The following is a 19,564-nucleotide window of genomic DNA, read 5'->3' as shown; positions in this document are numbered from 1 at the left end:
GCTCTCTACTAATGTAGGAGTGGAAGTGAAAAGTTGCCAGAAAAAGAAATACAAATACCTGAAAAAAGTATTTTTATAGTGTTGTATTTGTCTTCTTTGTTACTTCCTACATCTGCCTGATAACACAGAGCAACAATCTTCAGTCTGAATCTGTTTAGGCTCCCACAGAGACAAATCAGTCGCGTGTTTGGCTGAGTTCTTTTTTTTTTACAACTGGTGAGGACTTGTGTTTAATGATGTCAGATTTTCTTTTCCCCTTCATGGTATTCCAGCTCAAAGCACGTGGAGTATTTTCCTCTGAGCGCAGCATCAACAAGATGTTTCCTTTTTTCTTCTCTTCTCGGCTACGTTTTTATTTTATTTTATTTATTTTTTGCCATGGCTCAGATTACGTTCCCTTCCCGAGTGTCAAAACGTGTTTTGGAGAAGCTTTTCCGCTCTCATGTGCCGCTGAAGCGTACAGATCTTTATAATCTGCTCTCCGTGCACTCTGACACATGTTGACTCAATTAATCTGATACTCAGGACGCTGATCTCCGCATCCAGGCTCCGCCGCCGCCCTCTCTGTGCAGCCTGCTGATCCACGGGTGGGTGGGCGGGCGGGCGGATGATGGACGGCCCGAGATGTGGCTGCACGGGGATGGAGGGAATGATTTATGGAGTGGTGGACAAATGGACGCGTGGGGTGACAGATCGACAAATGGAGTGACGGAGGAAGTTGTTGATGGGCTGGACGGAGGAGCAGAGTGCAAGGATGGATGCATGGGTTGGTGGATAGGGAGACTCCCTATAGGGCGGAGGGGCAGTTGCATGGATAAATGGGATGATGGAAGAATGATGCTGGATGCTGAATCTGTGGATGGATGGTGGGATGGATGGATGAAGGGATAGATCGATGGAAGGATGGATGGGTTTGTGGATATAGGGAGACTCCCTGTAGGGTTAGATGTAAGGATGGAGGGACAGTTGCATGGATAAATGGGTGGAAATGATGGAAGAATGATGCTAGATGCTGAATCTGTGGATGGATAGATGGAGCGATGGATAGAGGGATAGATAGATGGAGGGATGGATGGAGGGATAGATAGATGGAGGGATGGAGGGATAGAGGGATGGAGGGATGGATGGACACTGGGCCTGGTGTTGGTCCTCACGTAGAGCCGCCGTCTATACAGCGAGTTTCAGTAATCTGAGCTGCTTTCACTGCTGGAACGTATTGACCTGTATCACACACACACACACACACACACACACACACACACAGAGTCACTCACACCCACTCAGTCCAAAGCTTCCTCTCCTGGCCCCTCCCTTCCTGCTGTCCGCCCAGCTGATGCTCCTATTGGCAGCTGCATCATTCCGCGCCGCTGACTTATCGGATGCGCTGGATATTTTTTTCCTGTGTTGCCCTGAAGCCTGCAGCTCCACACTAACCTCTCAGCGCGTGTGTGTGTTTATGCATGCACGAGTGTGTGTGTGTGTCGTTGTTGTTGTTGTTGTTGTTATTGACTGACTGTGCGCTACTGTTAATTTATTTATTTAAGGAACCGTCAGGGTTTCCCCCCCCCCTCTTCTTTTTTTTTTTTTTAATTATTATTAAACTTGGCTCCACCCCACCAGCCGCCCGAACCCAGGCACCATGTTTCCGTCCTCGTCCCGCTCGTCTCTGTTCTCGCCCTGGTCCTCCATGGAGCAGTCGGACACGGAGGCGCTGGACATCAGCACCAAGGTGCAGCTGCACGGCGTGCTGTGGAAACGACCTTTCGGACGCCCGTCGGCAAAGTGGTCCCGCAGGTGAGGCCTCTCTGAGGAACACAGCTGGCTGCAGCATGCTTGCATATTCTGTGCAGCTCGAGAAAACACGCAAACCTTTGAAATTGTCAACAATGTTCTTGCGTTTAGTGATTGGGTGAAAAGAGTACAGTTATGACTGAATATTAAAACATTTTTTTTGAATAAAATACTGCCATTTTTTTTTGCGCTAAATATAAAAGAAAAGAAAGAAAATGATGTAATTAATTTGAAATTCCAGTCAAATCTCGACTCCAGCTGCACTACTGCCTGGTTTCAGTTTGACAGTTTGAGTTTGTTTGCTAAATTCGTTCATGAAGTTTTCAAAACAAAAAACAAAAAAACAAAAAAAGAAATACAGAGTGTGATTTGTGTTATTTTATATTTAGTTGTTAATTGTTGAGATCACAGACACACGCACACGCACAGCGTCACAAACTGGACTAAAGTCCGCTGCACTGAAAGGGGACAAACCGCCGGCTGAGCGCCGTTTTGGGACGGTCGACTCACTGCTGCCCCCTTGTGTCTCCTCACGCTCCAGATTCTTCGTCGTCAAAGACAGTTTCCTGCTCTACTATGCCGAGAGCGAGAGGAGGAACTTTGAGAGCAACAGTCTCTTCAACATCCACCCCAAGGTGAAGGAGCCCTCGCGACCTCCTCCTCCTCCACCTCCAACAGCCCTTCACAGCTCCTCCCTCTCTCCTCAGGGCGTCATCCCTCTGGGAGGATGCGTGGTGTCGGCCAGCGAATCCCTGGGGATGCCCTTCGCCATCGTGGTCAACCTGGAAGACTTCACCGTAAGTGTCGGAACCCCCCCACTCCGCCTGCCGCCGCAGTGCTGGTGAGCTGGTGAGCTGACGAGCGTGACGTGTCTCCCGCCAGGGCACCATCGTCGTGGCTGCGGAGTCGGAGGAGGAGCAGGTCCAGTGGATGGAGATGATCCAGGAGTCGGGCAAAGTGTGAGTGTTGGGATTCTTCCCGCTGAACCCGTTGAAACTTCTGGAAGCGAATCATTCTTTATGAGCGTAAGAAGTTTTTGGCCGAAGAAGAACGAGACGTCTACGCGACACCGGTGTTATGTGTGGTTGGGATGACTGCATAAAAGTAATCCAATTACGGCTGATTACTCCTAAAAAGTAATCTAATTACGTCTTTAACTACTTTGTTTCATAAGTAATCAATTACTAAGTACTTTAGTTTTAAAAAAAGATAAAGTAATAGTTGCTCAGTGCTTTGGAATGAATGGAAAATCTTGCAATTCCAAATATTGCCTCTGTCCTCTTAGCATGAATGAGTGTTTGCTCTCTGAACACAAACTGCACATTTCACAGAACAAACTCATGTACAGCAATAAAAAATAATTAGAAGCAGCAGTTCCGCCGACATTTTGTGGACAATAATACATTTTTTATCTTGCAAAATATTTTGGAAAGGTAATGGGATCGTTGCTTGATAAAGAAATGATGACATGCGGTAGTTACCAGTTATGCAGCACAGTAATCCCTTTACATTACTCTGTTACTCAATAAGTAGCTTAATTACAGTAATAGTAATCATAATAATGGCTTGAATTTATATAGTTATATTTTCAGTAGTGGATTACTTAGTAATAGATTACTCGCCAACACTGCCAGTGGTTTTCCTGTGGGCTCTTATCGAAGAAGAAAATAAAGAATGACTTTATTTATCTCACATTGGGGACATTTTCATAGTTGCAGCAGCATATACAATGCAAAGAGAAGATTTAAAACAATAATATGAATCAAAAGAAATGAAATCACTTATTTACACAACTAGTGTTTAAAAAAAAGAGTGTTTTATTGTGCCCGTAGTGAAATGTTGTGTATTGCTACATTTCACTACATGTTGTAGTAAACCACAACGTGGGCGAGAGCGATTTTACTGGGTGCAGTTTTCGGACGGAGTTGTGGAATTGAGCCAACAGATGTTGGGAATCGTTCAAACTGCCGTCCCATGTTTTTGCTGTCAGAACGTGGAAGAACGCCCAGCTGGGGGAAGCCATGATCGAGAGTCTGGAGGCGCAGGGTCTCCAGCTGGCCAAGGAGAAGCAGGAGTATCTGGGTGGGTGTGGCCTCCTCCGTCAGCAGACCTGCTGCCAACAGAACCGCGGTCAGCTCCTCATTGTGAACCCTCTGCTTCATTTGTCCAGACAAGCTGATGGAGGAGACCGAGGAGCTCAGTCTTCAGCGGGCCCAGAGGGAGGTGGGACTTTGCTGCCCCCTGTTGGCGGCCTCGTAAAATGGCAGCACATTGCGAGGATCCACCGACTTGAGAACATAATTCACACGTGAAATCAAAGTATTTGAGAGCGACCCCTGGTGGCCAGTTGCAGTAAAGACATCGCTCTGTTCGTTGATAGCAACGAGAAGGACAAGATTGGGGGGGGGGAAAAGAACCTATAGGAAGAGGCAGGGGAATGTCAAACATAACTCTTTTTTAATTTTTTTAATTTTATTTAATCTGTTGTCTAAATGTAAAGCATGACACCGTCAGAACCTCTCGCTGATGTAAAATCAGTGAGTTCATTGATCAGTGTTGGTCGCTGGGTGTCCTGCAGGAGCTGGAGCGTCTGAACCAGGTTCTGGAGGAGGAGAAGATGAAGTTCGAGGAGGTGGTGCTGGAGCTGAAGGCCGAGCAGGAGCACATCAAGCTGTAGGTTTGATCCACTGCTCTGTTGGCAGAGGCAGAGGTGTGTGTGTGTGTGTGTGTGTGTGTGTGTGTGTGTGTGTGTGTGTTGGTCAGTGTGTCCGAGCTCAGCCTGTGTTGTGACCTGACGGCAGAGACCTGGATGGAACCACCCAGTCGCTCCGCGGTGTGGAGAGCGAGAAGGAGGAGCTGAGCAGTTTGACCTTGATGCTGCAGAAATCCATCGAGGTACGAAAAAAACCAAAAACACAAAAACCAAACAAAATCCAGGTTAAAAGCACAATGTGAGGAATAGAATAGAATAGAATAATTTTTGTTGTTGACATTTGGTATCAGTCAGAAATATGTTGTTCAATTCGGAGAGAATGAACTTTTTCATGAACATTTTCAGTAAAATGATTTGGAGGAGAGGAATTATTTATTGATTCATTATTCAGAATATTCGGGAAAAGTTCTTAAATATTACATTAATAATTGCCGATTTTGAAATGCCAAATTGAATCTTGGATTCACAAAGTGAACAAATGGACCTCTTCTGGTGCTCACCTCCAGGAGCTCTCTCAGGAGAAGCAGCGCACCCTGCAGCTGCTGGGGGGGGCGACGGAGCAGGTGGAGCAGGAGAAGAGGGAGACGGCCGGGGAGGCGGAGGAGCAGCAGCAGCAGCAGCAGGAGGAGGAGGACGAGAAGGAGGCGGAACTCCTGCAGGACCTGCGACACATTGAGGAGCAGATGAAGCTGCTGCTGATGGAGAAGGAGCAGGCGGAAGGGAAGTGAGTGTGAGGGAAACCAGCGCCGGACTGGGAGAACTGGTCTGGGAAGGCTCTTGATGGTTTGGGCTTGGAGGCAGATTACATACCTTCGGGCGGCTCTGTTTTGCGGGACTAACATTGGCTCCCAAAGGTTACGAGAAGGGCTCGGCTGTGTCGTAACTCGGTGTTCCGGAGGGGAATTCATTGGGATTTCCGGGGAAGCTGCGCCCGCCTGCGGCGCAGAGGAAGTGGCTGCTGCTGGAAATGTGTATTGACGCCAGCAGCAGCGGCGGATCGATCGGCTCCAGTTAATGGGATAGCTCCGCGCCCCCCCCCCCTCCCCCCACCTCCCCCACCTCCTCGGCTGGAGAGACAAGAATCAGAACATGTGACGTTCCTCTGCGTTTCAGGCTGCAGGAAAATCAGCAGCGGGCCACAGTTCTGCAGCAGGAGCGGGAGTACTATTCGTCCCAGGCTCACACGCTGCAGCAGTCGCTCTCGCAGCTCACCGCCGACAAGCAGCAGACGGAGGCCGAGCTGAAGGTACGGCGGCGCCGCCTCAGAATCGACATTATGGATCACGTTCCGCCATCCGCCAGATGGATTATCTTCACCTTTGTTTCGACTGCCAGTTTGGGGGGGTGGGGTGTGTGTGTGTGGGGGGGGGGACTCTTTGTGATGTCACAGAGGGCAGGGGTTACCTGTCCCAGGATAATGAGCATACTTGTAGTTTAAACAGTGGGCTAATTGCGCCGTAGTTTTAAAAAAAAAACATATCTGTGTATATATATATATATATATATATATATATATATATATATATATATATATATACATACAGTATATATACGGTATCCAAGAACTGGATACCATACTGGCAGTATGGCGGTGCGCCGGTTTTCCCCCAGTGGCCACTCTGGGTACTGCAGCAATAAATCCCATGGGCCCACAAAGCATTTTTCCCATTGACCGCTCATACAAAAATGAACGCCTTTAAAACGGCTGACAGGACGACTGTGACCCGAAACGCCATTCACAGCAAATCTTTCCATTGTAGATTTTTTTTCGGCTATGATCTTTTAGTCGTTTTTAAAAAAACTGATCGAGGCCAGAAGAAATCAGCAGAAAAGAGTTCATTCCCAGCGTGGCGTCACATCGTCGTACGTGCTGCTCTGTCTCAGCTCGTCCTGATTGGCCGTAAGTGACGTTCTCCAGAATTGTTTTCCGATTGGCCAAATAGACCATGTGACTTACTGGGGCACGACGGGAGGTGACACCATGCAGGCGCTGGGTGGGCGACCACATTGAAGTGAATGGGCCGCCGTCTCGGACTCTGGGGGGACCCGGTTCTTCCCGCCGCCTCGCCTCAAAAACCTTGACTCCTCTGTGTGTGCGTGCGTGCGTGCGTGTCAGGCGGAGATCGAGTCGCGGGTGGAGCTGGAGCGGAGGCTGAAGCAGGCGGAGGAGGCTCTGCAGGACCTGGAGAAAGGCCTGAGCACCGTGGAGAGGAGCAAAGAGAGGGACGAGCAGATGAAGGGAGACGTGACGCAGCTGAGGAGTGAGTGAGAAGCTCACAGTGGAAGACTGTTAGATACACACACACACGCACACACACACACACACACACACACACACACACACACACACCAGGTAGAGATGTTCAATAATAGCCATATCCCCCCAAAAAAAACATGCAGGCTCGTAATGTTGTTTGAGACCGCCCCCTGGTGGATGAAGACTGTGACATTTCGACATGCGGCACGTCTGGTTTTTGAGAGGGCCGCCGTTGACGCGACCTCTGACCCGTCTCGCGCCCCGTGTGCAGGGTTCTTCGAGGAGTGCATCAGCGCGGCGGAGATTGAGGCCAAGCTGCCCGCCATCATGAAGAACGCCGTGTATCTGCACCGAGCCGCCGCCCGCAGGATCAAGAGCTGCAGGATCCAGAGGAGAGCGTCCAGGCGCCACTGGTGTGAGTGTGGGACAGACACACACACACACACGCACACACACACACACACACAAAGGCTGCGTTCAGACTGCAGGCGAATCTGATTCAAATCAGATTCCTTCTCGAATCCCATTGTTAGGGCTGACTGTTCAGTGGAGCCGTTCACACTGAGACGCATCTGTCCCAATGTGATGTTAAAAGACCTTCTGAAGGTATGGTTTCAATCTGGACCGGCTGAAAATGGGATTTTTGGCTGGCAGTGTGAACTGCTAGCTAAGATGCTTCTGGCACTTTTCAGAGAACTCAGTGCTGAAGGATGAAATGAAACAACTGAGTGACTAAAATAAACGGTATCAATATCCCTCAAGTTTAGTTGGTGGTCTGCACACAGTGTCTATTCTTCTGTTAGCATCAAACTTTGATGTCTGCAAGCTTAAAACCCCCGGCGGAAAATAGATATTATGTTTTTTTTTGTCGGAGGAAGTGACGGAGAGTTGTGCCACTGAGTTTCTTTCTACAGTGGCCCAGTAGGCCAATCGTCGAAGCCCGACTGTCATCCGACACTTTTGCGGTGGTTTTTCAGCCAAGTTGTCGCACTGTGGCCTGAAAACGCAGCTCAGCCACAATCAAAGCGGAAAAACCTGATAGTTTGTGTTTGCCCTCCTTCTGCTCCAGTGAAACACTCCAAGTCGTTCGCCGTGCCCGACGCCGATGACCGCAGCATGGAGGAGCTGCGGGAGACGGCGCGGCGGCTGACCTCCGACAGCGGCTTCAGAGAGAGCGTCTACAAGATCATAACGCGCAAGGGCGCCACCAACAGGGCGGAGGACTGAGGGGAGGAATTCATCTGCGCTCCCGCCTGCTCAGCGGAGTCACGGGTTTATGCCCGGCGTGATGGAAATATTTAAAATTCCGGTAAATTGAACGTAGACTGCATAACGACTTTGTCCCAGAATTCTGAGAAAAAGTCAAGAGCTCAAAGTTTAACGTGCGTTACCCGTGCTGATGTCATGCAAGATTTCCCTTAGAGGCACAGTGCTGGTATTCAACCCTTTGTGATGTCACAAAGGGCACGAACGCTTCTCCCTACTTACTAATCGCAACCCCCCCCCCCCGGCAGGAGGAACCGCCTAACTTGTTTCCCCTTCCAAACGTATGGAAGGTCCAACAAAGCATCAGTTTTAGCAGGAGGCTGTAAACAGAGGGGCGAAATATTGTGTTTTCCAGGGATTGTTTTTTGTTTTTTCTCTCCAGCTGTTAATCATAAAAATGTGGTTTAGATCTGAGCATGGGTATTCAGAAAATGGGGCCTTTAAAATAGTTTTTGTTTTAAACCAAATTTGAGGAAAAGCTAACTAGCTATTTTGATGTTTTTTGTTTTGGTTTTTTTTTTTTAGCCTGAGAGGTGATCGAGGTTCCGTCCCTGTAGGTCTTTGACTTGTTTCCCTGCAGCCCATAAGGTTCTGGTTGCAGTTAACCAAAGACTTGTCGCGAGGAGGACGCGGGCTGGGAGTGCAGTGTACTGCCACCAGAGGGCGCTGTGTAACCGAAGCCCTGCACCTTGAATTCATAGATTCCACCCTTGATAAAAAGGCAAATGAATAGACGCAGAGTGTGTAGATAAATAAATAGCAGCCAGCACAGACAATGCAAAACTCATCTTGAAAACGGTTGTTTTTTTTTATTGTTCTGGTTCGGATCGTAGCACAAACTGTGTCCTTCAGTCTGCCACGGCCTGTCTGGGAGACATCCTGTCTTGTTTCTTGCTGCATGTAAAAAAAAAAAAAAAAAGAAAATCTGGATGTAGTTCCTTCACTAGCAACGTACTGATGCTGTCTAAACTGAACATGCCTTGATGAAATAAAGCTGCTTTTGAACCCGGTTCACGTGGTTTGACTGAAGGCTTGCAGGTTCTGTCCTGCTCCGGCTGACTGACAACACTGGCTAAAGGATGTTTCTAGAGGAGTTCGACGGAGGGAGGGGCGTTGCTGCCGTCCGGAGGAGGAGGAGGGAAGGTTTCACCTGCGGGTGTCCATCAAGCGCAACCTGCAACAGAGACAGAGAGACGAGTGGCTGCTGAGGAAGCACAAGCACAAGCAGAGCGGACAGCGGCGGCCGAAGCTGCAGCGTCGACCGCCCCGGCAAGAATAATCAACTGCACAAACATATGAATAATGAATTACTAGGAATAAAATCAATGGAAGACTGTTGACATTTCACCCGATGAGGTAATGATGTAAATCAGCATAGAAACTGTGTCTACCTGAAGGTGACAGATAATAGATTGTTTAACATTATCATTATTTAATTCCAAGTGTTAGCATCATTAGCAGGATTGGCAGTGTTCAACTTCCTGTTGCCAGAATGTCTGTTTCTGAATGTGTGAAGAGGAGGAGGAGGGTGAGAAGGGGGAGGAATAGGAGGGTGAGGAGAAGGATGGGAGGAGGAGGAGGAGGAGGAGGAGGGTGAGAAGGGGGAGGAATAGGAGGGTGAGGAGAAGGATGGGAGGAGGAGGAGGAAGAGGAGGAGGAGAAGGGGGAGGAATAGGAGGGTGAGGAGAAGGATGGGAGGAGGAGGAGGATGAGGAGAAGGGGGAGGAATAGGAGGGTGAGAAGGGGGAGGAATAGGAGGGTGAGGAGAAGGATGGGAGGAGGAGGAGGAGGTGGAGGAGGAGGAGGGTGAGAAGGGGGAGGAATAGGAGGGTGAGGAGAAGGATGGGAGGAGGAGGAGAAGGTGGAGGAGGAGGAGGGTGAGAAGGGAGAGGAATAGGAGGGTGAGGAGAAGGATGGGAGAAGGATGGGAGGAGGAGGACGAGGAGGAATAGGAGGGTGAGAAGAAGGATGGGAGGAGGAGGAGGAGGAGGAGGGTGAGAAGGGGGAGGAATAGGAGGGTGAGGAGAAGGATGGGAGGAGGAGGAGGAGGAGGGTGAGAAGGGGGAGGAATAGGAGGGTGAGGAGAAGGATGGGAGGAGGAGGAGGATGAGGAGAAGGGGGAGGAATAGGAGGGTGAGGAGAAGGATGGGAGGAGGAGGAGGAGGTGGAGGAGGAGGAGGGTGAGAAGGGGGAGGAATAGGAGGATGAGGAGAAGGATGGGAGGAGGAGGAGGAGGAGGAGGAGGACGAGGAGGAATAGGAGGGTGAGAAGAAGGATGGGAGGAGGAGGAGGAGGAGGAGGGTCAGAAGGGGGAGGAATAGGAGGGTGAGGAGAAGGATGGGAGGAGGAGGAGGAGGAGGAGGAGCGTCGCAGCAACTGACTGCTGCTCTTCACTCATGAAAAATTCAGCACAACAGGTGATGGGAACATGCAATAACCTCCCAGTGATGTAACAGCGAGCTGCCCACACACTGTGACCGCACCGTCCAATGCTGTTGCCTTGGCAACAGCTGCATCTGAGCGCTAAATCCCAGCCAAGCCCCGTCTTTTTTCTTTTTTTTTTTTTTGGTGAGTTAATCTGTGAGATTGAGGGATTATTGCGGCCGGGAAACTTAAAACCCAGTGACGGGCTCACATTTGCTATTTTATTTTTACTTATTTTTTTTTTAGCCTTGTGCCGTCAGCGGGAGGTCAGTGTGATGAAAACCTCTCGTCATCAAGACACAAAAATGCAAAAACCTGCAAGGCCACAGTGTCGCCGTACCTGTCGACCTCGGCTCGGTGGCCGAGCGGAGCAGCTGCAGGATGTCGGTGACACGAGGACGCTGCTGCTGCTGCTGCTGCTGATGTGGTGGTGGTGGTGCTGCTGATGTGGTGGTGGTGGTGCTGCTGATGCAGACTGGTGAGCGTCCCTGCCCCCCAGGCCGTGTTCTCAGCCTGTCACAGAAAGGATCCGCGGTCGACTCCGAGGGTCCGGTGCTATTTGCAGCCAGATTGTCCCTCGCAGGGCTTCTCTCTCTCTCTCTCTCTCTCTCTCTCTCTCTCTCCCTCTCTTTTAAAAGCCACTGAGTCGTCATGGAGTCGAGCCTCCTGCTGAACAATGACTCCTTTCAATCCTGCACCGCTTTCAGCGGGGCAACTGAGACGGACGGAGCGGAGGGCAAAGACAAGCAGTGGGAGTTGGAGGGGGAGGAGGAGGAGGAGGAGGAGAAAGTACAGGGGGTGGGGGAGATGAAGGAGGAGGGGGAAGTGAAGGAGGAGGAGGAGGGGCAGTTGGTGCAGGAGGAGGAGGAGGAGGACAAAGTACAGGATGTCTTGGAGGTGAAGGGGGAGGAGGAGAAGGGACAGGAGGGGGAGAAAGTACAGGAAGTGTTGGAGGTAAAGGAGAAGTAGGAGGTGGGGGAGGTGCAGAAGGAGGTGCAAGACGAGGAGGAGGAGGAGAAAGTACAGGGGATGGGGGAGGGGGGAAGTGGAGGAGGATGACTGGGGTTGCTATGTATTTAAAGCTAATATTGAAAATGTTGAATGTACAGTTTGGTCCACTAGGGGGCAGCTGACGGAACTCCTGGGATACAAAAAGATCGGCTGGGTTTCTCCTCCACAAACACAAAACAGCTGGAGGACGAAGAGACGTGTGGGCCAAAACCAAAAATCAACGATTTTTTTTTTTTTTTTTTTTTCTATTTTAGGATGAGAAAGGTAAAACTGGCCCCAATGGCCAATGGGACCGGGCCCAGGAGTCTGCGGCTGCTGCTCTACTTGTCGTCCAGACTGGCCTTCAGCTGCGCCTCCAGCGCCATCTTGTCGAAGGTGCGGCCGTTGGTCTCCTCCCGCACTTTGTCCCGCACGTGGAAGGAGGCGCGGGCCACGCAGCGGGCGCTCTCCAGCACCGCCTTCTTCTCCTTGAAGATCTGCTCGCTCTTCTCCAGCTTCCTCTCGATGGACTGGAGCAGCTCCAGCCGCCGCTGCTTCTCCTCCTCCTCCACCCGCTGCCTGTTGAGCTTCTGCAGCCGCTCCTTCTCCTGCCGGCTCTGGACGGCGCGCTGGGCCTTCTCCCGCTGCTTCACCTCGGCCGCCAGCGCCGCCTGCTGCGCCCGCTTCTCCGCCTCCTTGGCGCGGGCCTCCAGCAGCTGCTGCTGCTGCTTCTCCCGCCTCTCGGCGGCCCGCCGCGCCTTCTGGATCTGCTTGTCCTCCCGCCGCGCCTTCTCCTTCAGCTCCTGGCCTCGCCGCTCCACGATGTGGCCGTAGTTCTCCAGCGAGCGGCTCAGCTTCTCCTCCGCCGACCGCCGCACCTCCTCCCGCTCCTCCTGCTCGCGCCGATCGATCTCCTGGACGAGGGCGGCGTGGCGCCGCCGCTCCGCCTTGTTCAGGCCCCGCCGCTCCTCCTGCAGCTGGTGCTCCGTCTCCTGCCTCTTCAGCTCGGCCATGGTCAGCTTCTCCTCCAGCAGCAGCCGCTCCTGCTCCACCACGGCGGCCCGCTCCTCCTCCAGCGCCTTCAGGTTCTGCTCCTGCAGCGCCTTCTTGTGGCGCTCCTCCCGTGCCGCCTGCTGCAGGCGCAGCAGCCGGCCCCGCTCCTGCCGCTCGGCCAGCTCCCTCCAGCGATCCTCGCTCTCCTCCGCCTGCCGCATCCTGGCGGCGGCTGACTGCCGGCGCTGGCGATTGAGTCGCCGCTGCCGCAGCGACACCTGCGTCTGCCACACCCGCTGCCCCTCCAGCACCGCCCGCTGCTTCTCCCGCTCCTCCTGGCCCCGCCGGAGCTCCTCCGTGCGCCGCTCGCTGTCCCACTGCAGGTGCGCCACGTAGCGGGTCTGGCTCATGATGTCCTCCTCCTGGTAGCGCGCCAGCATCAGGGCGGCGATCTTGCGGTCGCGCTCCGACACGGCTGTCAGCCCGCGGCGCTTCACCTCCCGCACGATGCGCTCCACCTTCTGGGTGGTCTGGGGCGAGTGGCTCAGGTCGCCCAGGCTCAGGCTGCGGCCCATCAGGGAGTTGAAGGTGGCCATGGTCCGGGCCCGGGGGGAGGTGGAGGACCTGGCCCAGTAGTCCCGCCCGCCGCCACCGCCGTCCCCCCAGCTGTAGGAGGACGAGGAGGAGGCGCCCGATTCCGAGGAGGTGCAGACGCCGGTGGTGCCGGTGGAGGTGGAAGAGGTGAGGTCGGCCCGCCGCTGCAGAGACTCCAGGGAGTGGCTCCGCCCTCGCACCCGGGACTGGAAGCGCGGGTGGCCATTGTGCTGAGGACTCGCCGCCGCCACCGCCGTAGTCGCCGCAGAGGTCACCGCCCCGTTCGGAGGAGGCGCCTGCCTGGACACCGAGGAGGAGGTGAGTGAGGAGGTGGCCCTGGGGAAGGAGGTGGGTTTCGGCGGCGCCGATCTGGGGAAGGTGTTGGAGGATTTGCCCGCTGAGGACTTCCTGCTCACTGGTGGCGGTGGCGGGCCGCACGAGAGCGGGCGCTGGGCTTTGAGCGGCTCAGAGGAGGCGCTGGAGGGGATCCTGGCGGGGCCTTGGACGGCCCTCTTGGGGGAGGGCGCGGCAGGCGTAGAGGTGGTCCTGGACGTAGGCGAGGCGCCGTTGGGCGGGAGGCTCGATCTGGAGGTTTCCGCGAAGCTCGGCGCCGAGCCGGAGGCGGGCGGTGCGGGTTTAGATTTCGGGGCGGAGGAGCCGCAGGAGGCCACGCTGCTGCCACTGCTGCCGCCGCCAGCGCCGCCGTTGACCGCCGCCTGCAGGATCCTCCTCTTCTCCTCCCGGACGATCCTCTCCCGCTCCTCGTGGCACTGCCGCAGCTTGGCGTGCCGCTCCCTCTCGTAGACCTCAAACAGCCCCGTGGCCACGCGCATGGAGCGGCCCGGCGCCTCGCGGGCGAAGTCGGCCAGCGGGCGAGGCAGCAGCTCCACCGGCTTGACGCCGCAGCGGGCGCACGCCTCCAGCGAGCGGGGGCTGGTCAGCACGTAGCGGCTGCCCTCGGCGGCGGGCGAGTCGAAGTTGAACAGGTCCAGGTGGAGTTTAGGCGGCGGGTCGGCGTCGGTCTGGGGCGGGTCCTGGTCCTGGTCCTGGTCCGGGCCCCCTGCTACCGCCGCCGCCGCCGCCGGGACGTGGCACGGGCTCGGCTCGGAGCTGCCAGTAGGTGGCGTCTCGAAACCCGCGTCGCCATCGTCGTCGGCCGCCTGCTGGGCCGGCCGAGGGTCCTGAATGGCGTCCAGCTGGGGGCCTTTAGTCTTGATCTGCTCCTCGGCCTCCGAGGGGTCAACCATGGTTGGCTAGTACTGCAGGTGGATGGAGGGATGATGGAGGGATGATGGACGGATGACGTGGACATGGGGGATAAAAAAAAAAAAGAGGGGAAGAGGTTTCAATTAGAGGCTTACAGCATCAGTCGAGGGCTTAAGAGGGACGCTGCTGTCTGTCTGTCTGTCTGTCTGTCTGTGGGGGAGGGTCACAGTGCACGTTCATGCATGCGTGAGCACCTTTTTTTTTTTTTTTAAACACCAGATGAGACATTTTCCCCTTCAGGGAACTGACATAACATGGCAGAAAACACCACGGCCTCATAATAGAGAGTCTATTTTTGGCAGAGTTACTAGGCTGAGAGAATTTGATTACTCACAGCAAATCATTTTCACTCTACATCACACATTCTGCATTTTTTATGCTCTCTACCTTTTTTTTTTTTTTTTTTTTTTAATGCATTTTTAAGCGGCTGCGAGTAAAAAAAAAACCCAAGCCGCAGCAGTCGGTGGTCCTGGGTCCGCGGCCTGGACCCTCCTGCCGCAGAAAACCCCCGCAAACAGCCGCTCTCGCGCTCACATCAGGCCGCTCGGCCTGCATCCTTGAGGCGGCTCGAGCCTCCTGCCGCCAACAAAAACACAACAATGTCACGCACACGCGGCTGTTTTTTTTTTTTTTTTTTTTCTTTGCTGCCGTGATTTGTGGCCCGTTCGCGACGCCCCGGCGCAGCCCGCAAAAGCAGCCCGCAAAAGCAGCCCGCACACACCGTCAACTGACCTGCCGGTGCGCACGACGTGCACAGAGTCGCTGCTTTGTTCGCCTTGAATCCCCGCAGCGCCGCTTGTTCCCCGCATACTACCGCAGATCAGGGCCGGAGGCTTCGGCCGCGGACTCGGCGACGGAGCGTCACATCCCCGCAACCTTGCAGCGACGCGACGGGACACAGATGGCGCCTCTCGCAGCCTGTCGGACGGACGGGGCGGAAGCCGCTCCACTCCCCTCCCAGGGAGGAGATGCTGCTGGAAAAAGGTTGTTTAAAAAAATATTTTAAAAAAATATTAAAAAAAAATAAAAAAAAAATAAAATAAAAAATATCCGCAAAATGTTTAAAAAAAAAAAACACAACCAAAACGATTAAAGATGCAAAAACATTGTTTTTTTTTTTTTTTGGTTTGTAAAACCGAGCTTTATGAGGAGGGATCCGCCGTCTCCACCTGCTCTCCGCTCAGCAGCAGCAGCAGCAGCATCACAACTCAGCCTCCTTTAGCTCCGCCCGTCTCCGGCAAACACGCTAAAAAATTACTGACAGGGCGCCGTCATGAACCGAGCGCCTCCTCACTGCTGTCACGCCGCCCTGAGGAGCTCAGCTTCCCGCTGCACATCCATCCACCAACAGGTGAAGTGTGGTCGGACCAACAAAAAAAAGCATGATTATTTTTTTTTTTAAATAAATAAATAAATAAATAAATAAATAAATAAATAAATAAATAAATGACGCTGCGCGATTCTGAAACGACAGAAGAATGTTGCAACTCTTGGAAATGACCGCAAGAGGGAACCAAAGCACAACAGACGGTTTCTTTGTCCGAGGCTCGGTCGTGTCAGCTGATTTCTGTTGACCAATCGCATTTCGACAAATTACTGCAAATCACGAAGAAAAAAAACCCCTGTTTCACTTTTACAAGTGGGAGTAACTTTATGTCCTCGTTGCCTTTGAGAATACAAATGATAAATCCTCATGGTTGTAAACAGCGCGGTCAATTGTGCAGCCAATCGGAGGGAGGGAAATACAGAGGTAAACGGTTAAACAAGCAACACACACACACACACACACACACACACACACACACACACACACACATATGTATATATACGTCTCTGTGTGTGTGTAAATATATATATTATTTTTCTTCAATACATACATATATATATGTATATATATATATATATATATATATTGGAAAAACAGGTAAGCATTTTTTCATGCACTATTTTATGAGTAGACTCGGAGTCTTCTGGTAACACGTAACATGAGAAATGTCTGTAAAGTCATTCTGCAACGCTTTGTTGTTGTTGTTGTTGTTGTGTTATGATCTATGATTGCACAACACTGTGAAACACAGGCGCACAATCTGTTGCAGGAAGGCCGATTTAAAAAAAAAAGAAAAAAGAAAAGAAAAGCAGAAGATGCGGCTGTAATACTACAGAAGTGAGAGTGTACGACACGGGCAGACGGGTGTGATTAGATAACTCCGGGTGAGGATGACCCACTAAACTCCTGACCCGCTACCGCAGCAGTGCCACTTTAATTGGCCCCGCCCACTAGCCGTATCAGGAGAACAATGGGTGAACAACGGGGGAACGTGCTGGCTGGCTTGTTAACCGAGGGCACGGGGTTTGGGAGGTCTGTGTGTGTGTGTGTGTGTGTGTGTGTGTGTGTGTGTGTGTGCGCGCCACTGCACAGTTCACTGGTGCAAAGCATTTGGCTGTTTTTGTTTTGGGTCCTGCGGGCCGGACTGCGGACTGGGGGTTCACGGAGAGGTGAGCCGCTCACCACCGTCATGGAGACCAGTGAGGAGACCAGGGAGCAGACCAGGTCCACAGGTGCCAGAGGATCCGCAGGGAACCACTAAATCAACCTGGAGTGGAGGTGTGCGCCCAGCCAGTGGCTCTCCTGATGACGCCTTCGCAACTCCAGATGTTTGAAAGTGAGCTACTGGTCACAGATGGTGGTGGTGGAGGAATCCGCAGGGAGGAGAGAAGGTCCAGGAGACTTTGGCAGAAGCCCTAAATCCCATTTTCAGCCCGTCCAGACTGAAACCGGACGGCTCTTTTGTAGTCTGAACGGTCGCAAATGACATGAAAAAAAACGATTCTTGCTCCAAACACACCGATGTGGTTTTGACTGTCCGTGACGTCGCTCTACTCGACCCGATGCTCCAGACCAGAGGGCGCCGTTCCAGGTGCGGAGCTGTCACGTAATGGAGCGGACGGAAGAAGTAGAAAGCAGCAGCAGTCCCTGGACAGAGGAGGAACCTCATTGGCTCATCGGTGTGTGGGGAGATACAGTAGCTCCATTCAAGCCAAGGTACCAGGGCTACGGATCGCAAACAATTTTGCGCTGTCGCAATTCTATGAGGTCACACACTACCACTCGCTGGACGACTGGACGACTGTCAGATGGGTCAATAACGTAGGCCCAGTCTGAACAGAGCCAGATCCCAGTCTAAGTCCTGGAGGAATGTGCTCGTCATAAATTTCTATAATGGCTTGGTCAGTGTCTGTTGGAGAAGACCATGACTGGAGAGTTAGTGAGACAAAGACAGACGATGTGAGTGTGGGGAAAGTGAACGTGGCCGTGGCTGCGGTACAAAGATTCAAAGATTTTTACTTACCACATGTCAACATTACACAGAAGTGAAATGTTGGTGTGGCAGAAGCCAAACATGATTGCGCATTACGAGGAATACAGAAAATATAAAAAGAAAAAGTGGCAAGTTAGACATAAAAAAAAGATTAAAAAGTGTACATGGTGTTTTCTGGTGACTGATGAACATGTCTTCAGCTGGAACAACAGATGTGCTGGATGGAATCCAGCATGGGGGGGGGGGGGGGGGGGGGGGAGACGAGCCGTGACTCAGCAGCTTCTGCTGACATCAATTCTCTCAACTCGTTTCTCCTTCACTCCTGCTTCTGAAGAAACTCCTTCAGAGAAACCGCTGTGCGTCCATCTGCTGCTGCTGCTGCTGCTGCTGCTGCTGCTGCTGCTGCTGCTGCTGCTGCTGCTCAGGCCTGGGCCGGAAGACCTGGATCAGGCTGCAGAATAAATATCAGAGAACACATAGCTTGGCCAACCGACCATGTTTGTCTGACTCAGACTTGCAAACGTTCCCAGAAGACCAAAGATTTTTGCTCTAAAATTTCCGAACTTCCCCTCCCTGATCTGACTGCTGCTCATATCAGGGAGAAGTCCTTCTTCTGCTGAATCAGCTCAGATCCAGGAGCTGGTAGAGATTGATCACTGGCTAGTTACCCTGCCAACACAAATAAGCCTTTGAAGGAATTATATTGTGTGAGGACAGCATGTAAAACATACGTATACGCACCTTGTGTGTAGCAGCGGATGTGTAATAAAACTCAGAGAAGCCCGTGCCGAGTAGCAATATCAAGAAAGACTTCACCGATCGCAATCGTGTTTTTGGTTTTTCATGGATTTATATCTTTCTTCCATACAGACCTCAGTTTTTCTATGTCTGTATAGAAGAAAGATATAAATCCAGTCCTTCAGACGCCCGCAAGCTTAATTCACTGCAGAGAGACCTGTGCATTTACTCTTGAAGTACAGTGGGTGGACTCTGTGTGTGTGTGTGTGTGTGTGTGTGTGTGCTGAAGTTCCCCAATTGACATTAAAGTTTTTTTGTCCCAAATCTCAAGGGAAAGTTTTATGACAAGTACATAGTTGCTTTTAATAATCTGTCATTTTTGTGATCTATTCCACTTTCTTCCGTTTCTCTTCACCATTCAGAAAGCCCTGTCCTCAAATGTGGGGTGTTAAGGAGTGCGCCCTCAAAAAGAACAGTATGCATGTGTGTGTGTGTGTGTGTGTGTGTGTGTGTGAACCTGCTGGTCCTGTGAAGACTGAGACCTCTGGTTGCCCCCAGTTCACATTTCCATGCAGAGTTTTGCCAACAGAGAGGGACACGTTCTCCGAGCGGCTTCAACAAGTCGCTCCTCTGACCCTCGGTCCGCCCGCCGCTACAAAGTCTGGCGAGGGTGTGTAGCGCCCCCCCCGCCCCCAACCCCCCGCCCCCTCCCCTGATGAAGGGGAAAAGGTCCCGCAGGCGGAGCTGTTAATTCAATCAGCCGAGCGGTTCGCTCAATTAGGCATCCACAAGGGGCCCTGGACGGGTCCCGGGACCCTGCAGAGAGCAGGCAGCCGCGTCCCCACGAGGTATTAATTGTGGATGACAGTGTGTAAACAGTGGGGTGAATAGCCGGCGCAGGTGCGGGACACCCTGGCCCAGACTCAAAGGCCCTTTTCACACCCTTCGCTCTTTGGCGGCGGAGAAATAACACTCGCATCGCTGATTAGCGCTGCCGACCGCGACCACTGTTTATTTGTGGCTAAGCGCACGCTGCTTTATCGTCCCGGTGTGTGTGTGTGTGTGTGTGTGTGTTTGTTCTTCTGTTTTCAGGAGCTGGTGAAATGTACGGCTCATACATGTTAACATGTGAAATTTATGAAAAGAAAGAGAGAAAAAAATAAAGCGTGAGACAGATTTTTCAGCTTGACCTGCAAATTTTTTCTACTCAAC

The 19,564-nt window shown here is 52.3% G+C and overlaps 2 protein-coding genes and 1 long non-coding RNA gene across 4 annotated transcripts; 1 reads left to right on the top strand and 2 right to left on the bottom strand.

Annotated features, from left to right (window-relative positions):
• The first annotated feature begins 1,575 nt into the window (after positions 1–1,575).
• On the top strand, positions 1,576–9,037 carry plekhd1 (pleckstrin homology domain containing, family D (with coiled-coil domains) member 1). Its single transcript, XM_076048723.1, has 13 exons — positions 1,576–1,794; positions 2,333–2,426; positions 2,499–2,588; positions 2,674–2,750; positions 3,782–3,873; positions 3,962–4,014; positions 4,370–4,464; positions 4,593–4,686; positions 5,011–5,228; positions 5,618–5,750; positions 6,621–6,765; positions 7,033–7,176; positions 7,831–9,037. Exons 1-13 carry the CDS (start codon positions 1,640–1,642, stop codon positions 7,986–7,988), a joined length of 1,548 nt encoding a protein of 515 aa, XP_075904838.1. The 5' UTR covers positions 1,576–1,639; the 3' UTR covers positions 7,989–9,037.
• LOC142903209 (uncharacterized) lies at positions 8,812–10,875 on the bottom strand. Its single transcript, XR_012929210.1, has 2 exons — positions 10,792–10,875; positions 8,812–9,201 (listed from the first exon to the last, which is right to left on the bottom strand). It is a non-coding gene; the product is annotated as an uncharacterized LOC142903209 (long non-coding RNA).
• A 756-nt stretch (positions 10,876–11,631) lies between these two features.
• On the bottom strand, positions 11,632–15,295 carry ccdc177 (coiled-coil domain containing 177). 2 transcript variants are annotated; one of them, XM_076048719.1, is made up of 3 exons: positions 15,027–15,295; positions 14,829–14,870; positions 11,632–14,287 (listed from the first exon to the last, which is right to left on the bottom strand). In XM_076048719.1, exon 3 carries the CDS (start codon positions 14,273–14,275, stop codon positions 11,783–11,785), a length of 2,493 nt encoding a protein of 830 aa, XP_075904834.1. In that variant the 5' UTR covers positions 14,276–14,287; positions 14,829–14,870; positions 15,027–15,295; the 3' UTR covers positions 11,632–11,782. The 2 variants fall into 2 exon arrangements, with proteins under 2 accessions (XP_075904834.1, XP_075904833.1); XM_076048718.1 differs by lacking the exon at positions 14,829–14,870.
• Positions 15,296–19,564: the final 4,269 nt, after the last annotated feature.

The sequence above is a fragment of the Nelusetta ayraudi genome, unplaced genomic scaffold (genome assembly GCF_046127955.1).
Source record: "Nelusetta ayraudi isolate G7.1 ecotype Tasmania unplaced genomic scaffold, CSIRO-AGI_Nayr_v1 ptg000108l, whole genome shotgun sequence".
Lineage (NCBI taxonomy): Eukaryota > Metazoa > Chordata > Actinopteri > Tetraodontiformes > Monacanthidae > Nelusetta > Nelusetta ayraudi.
This window is presented reverse-complemented; position numbering and strand designations above follow the sequence as displayed.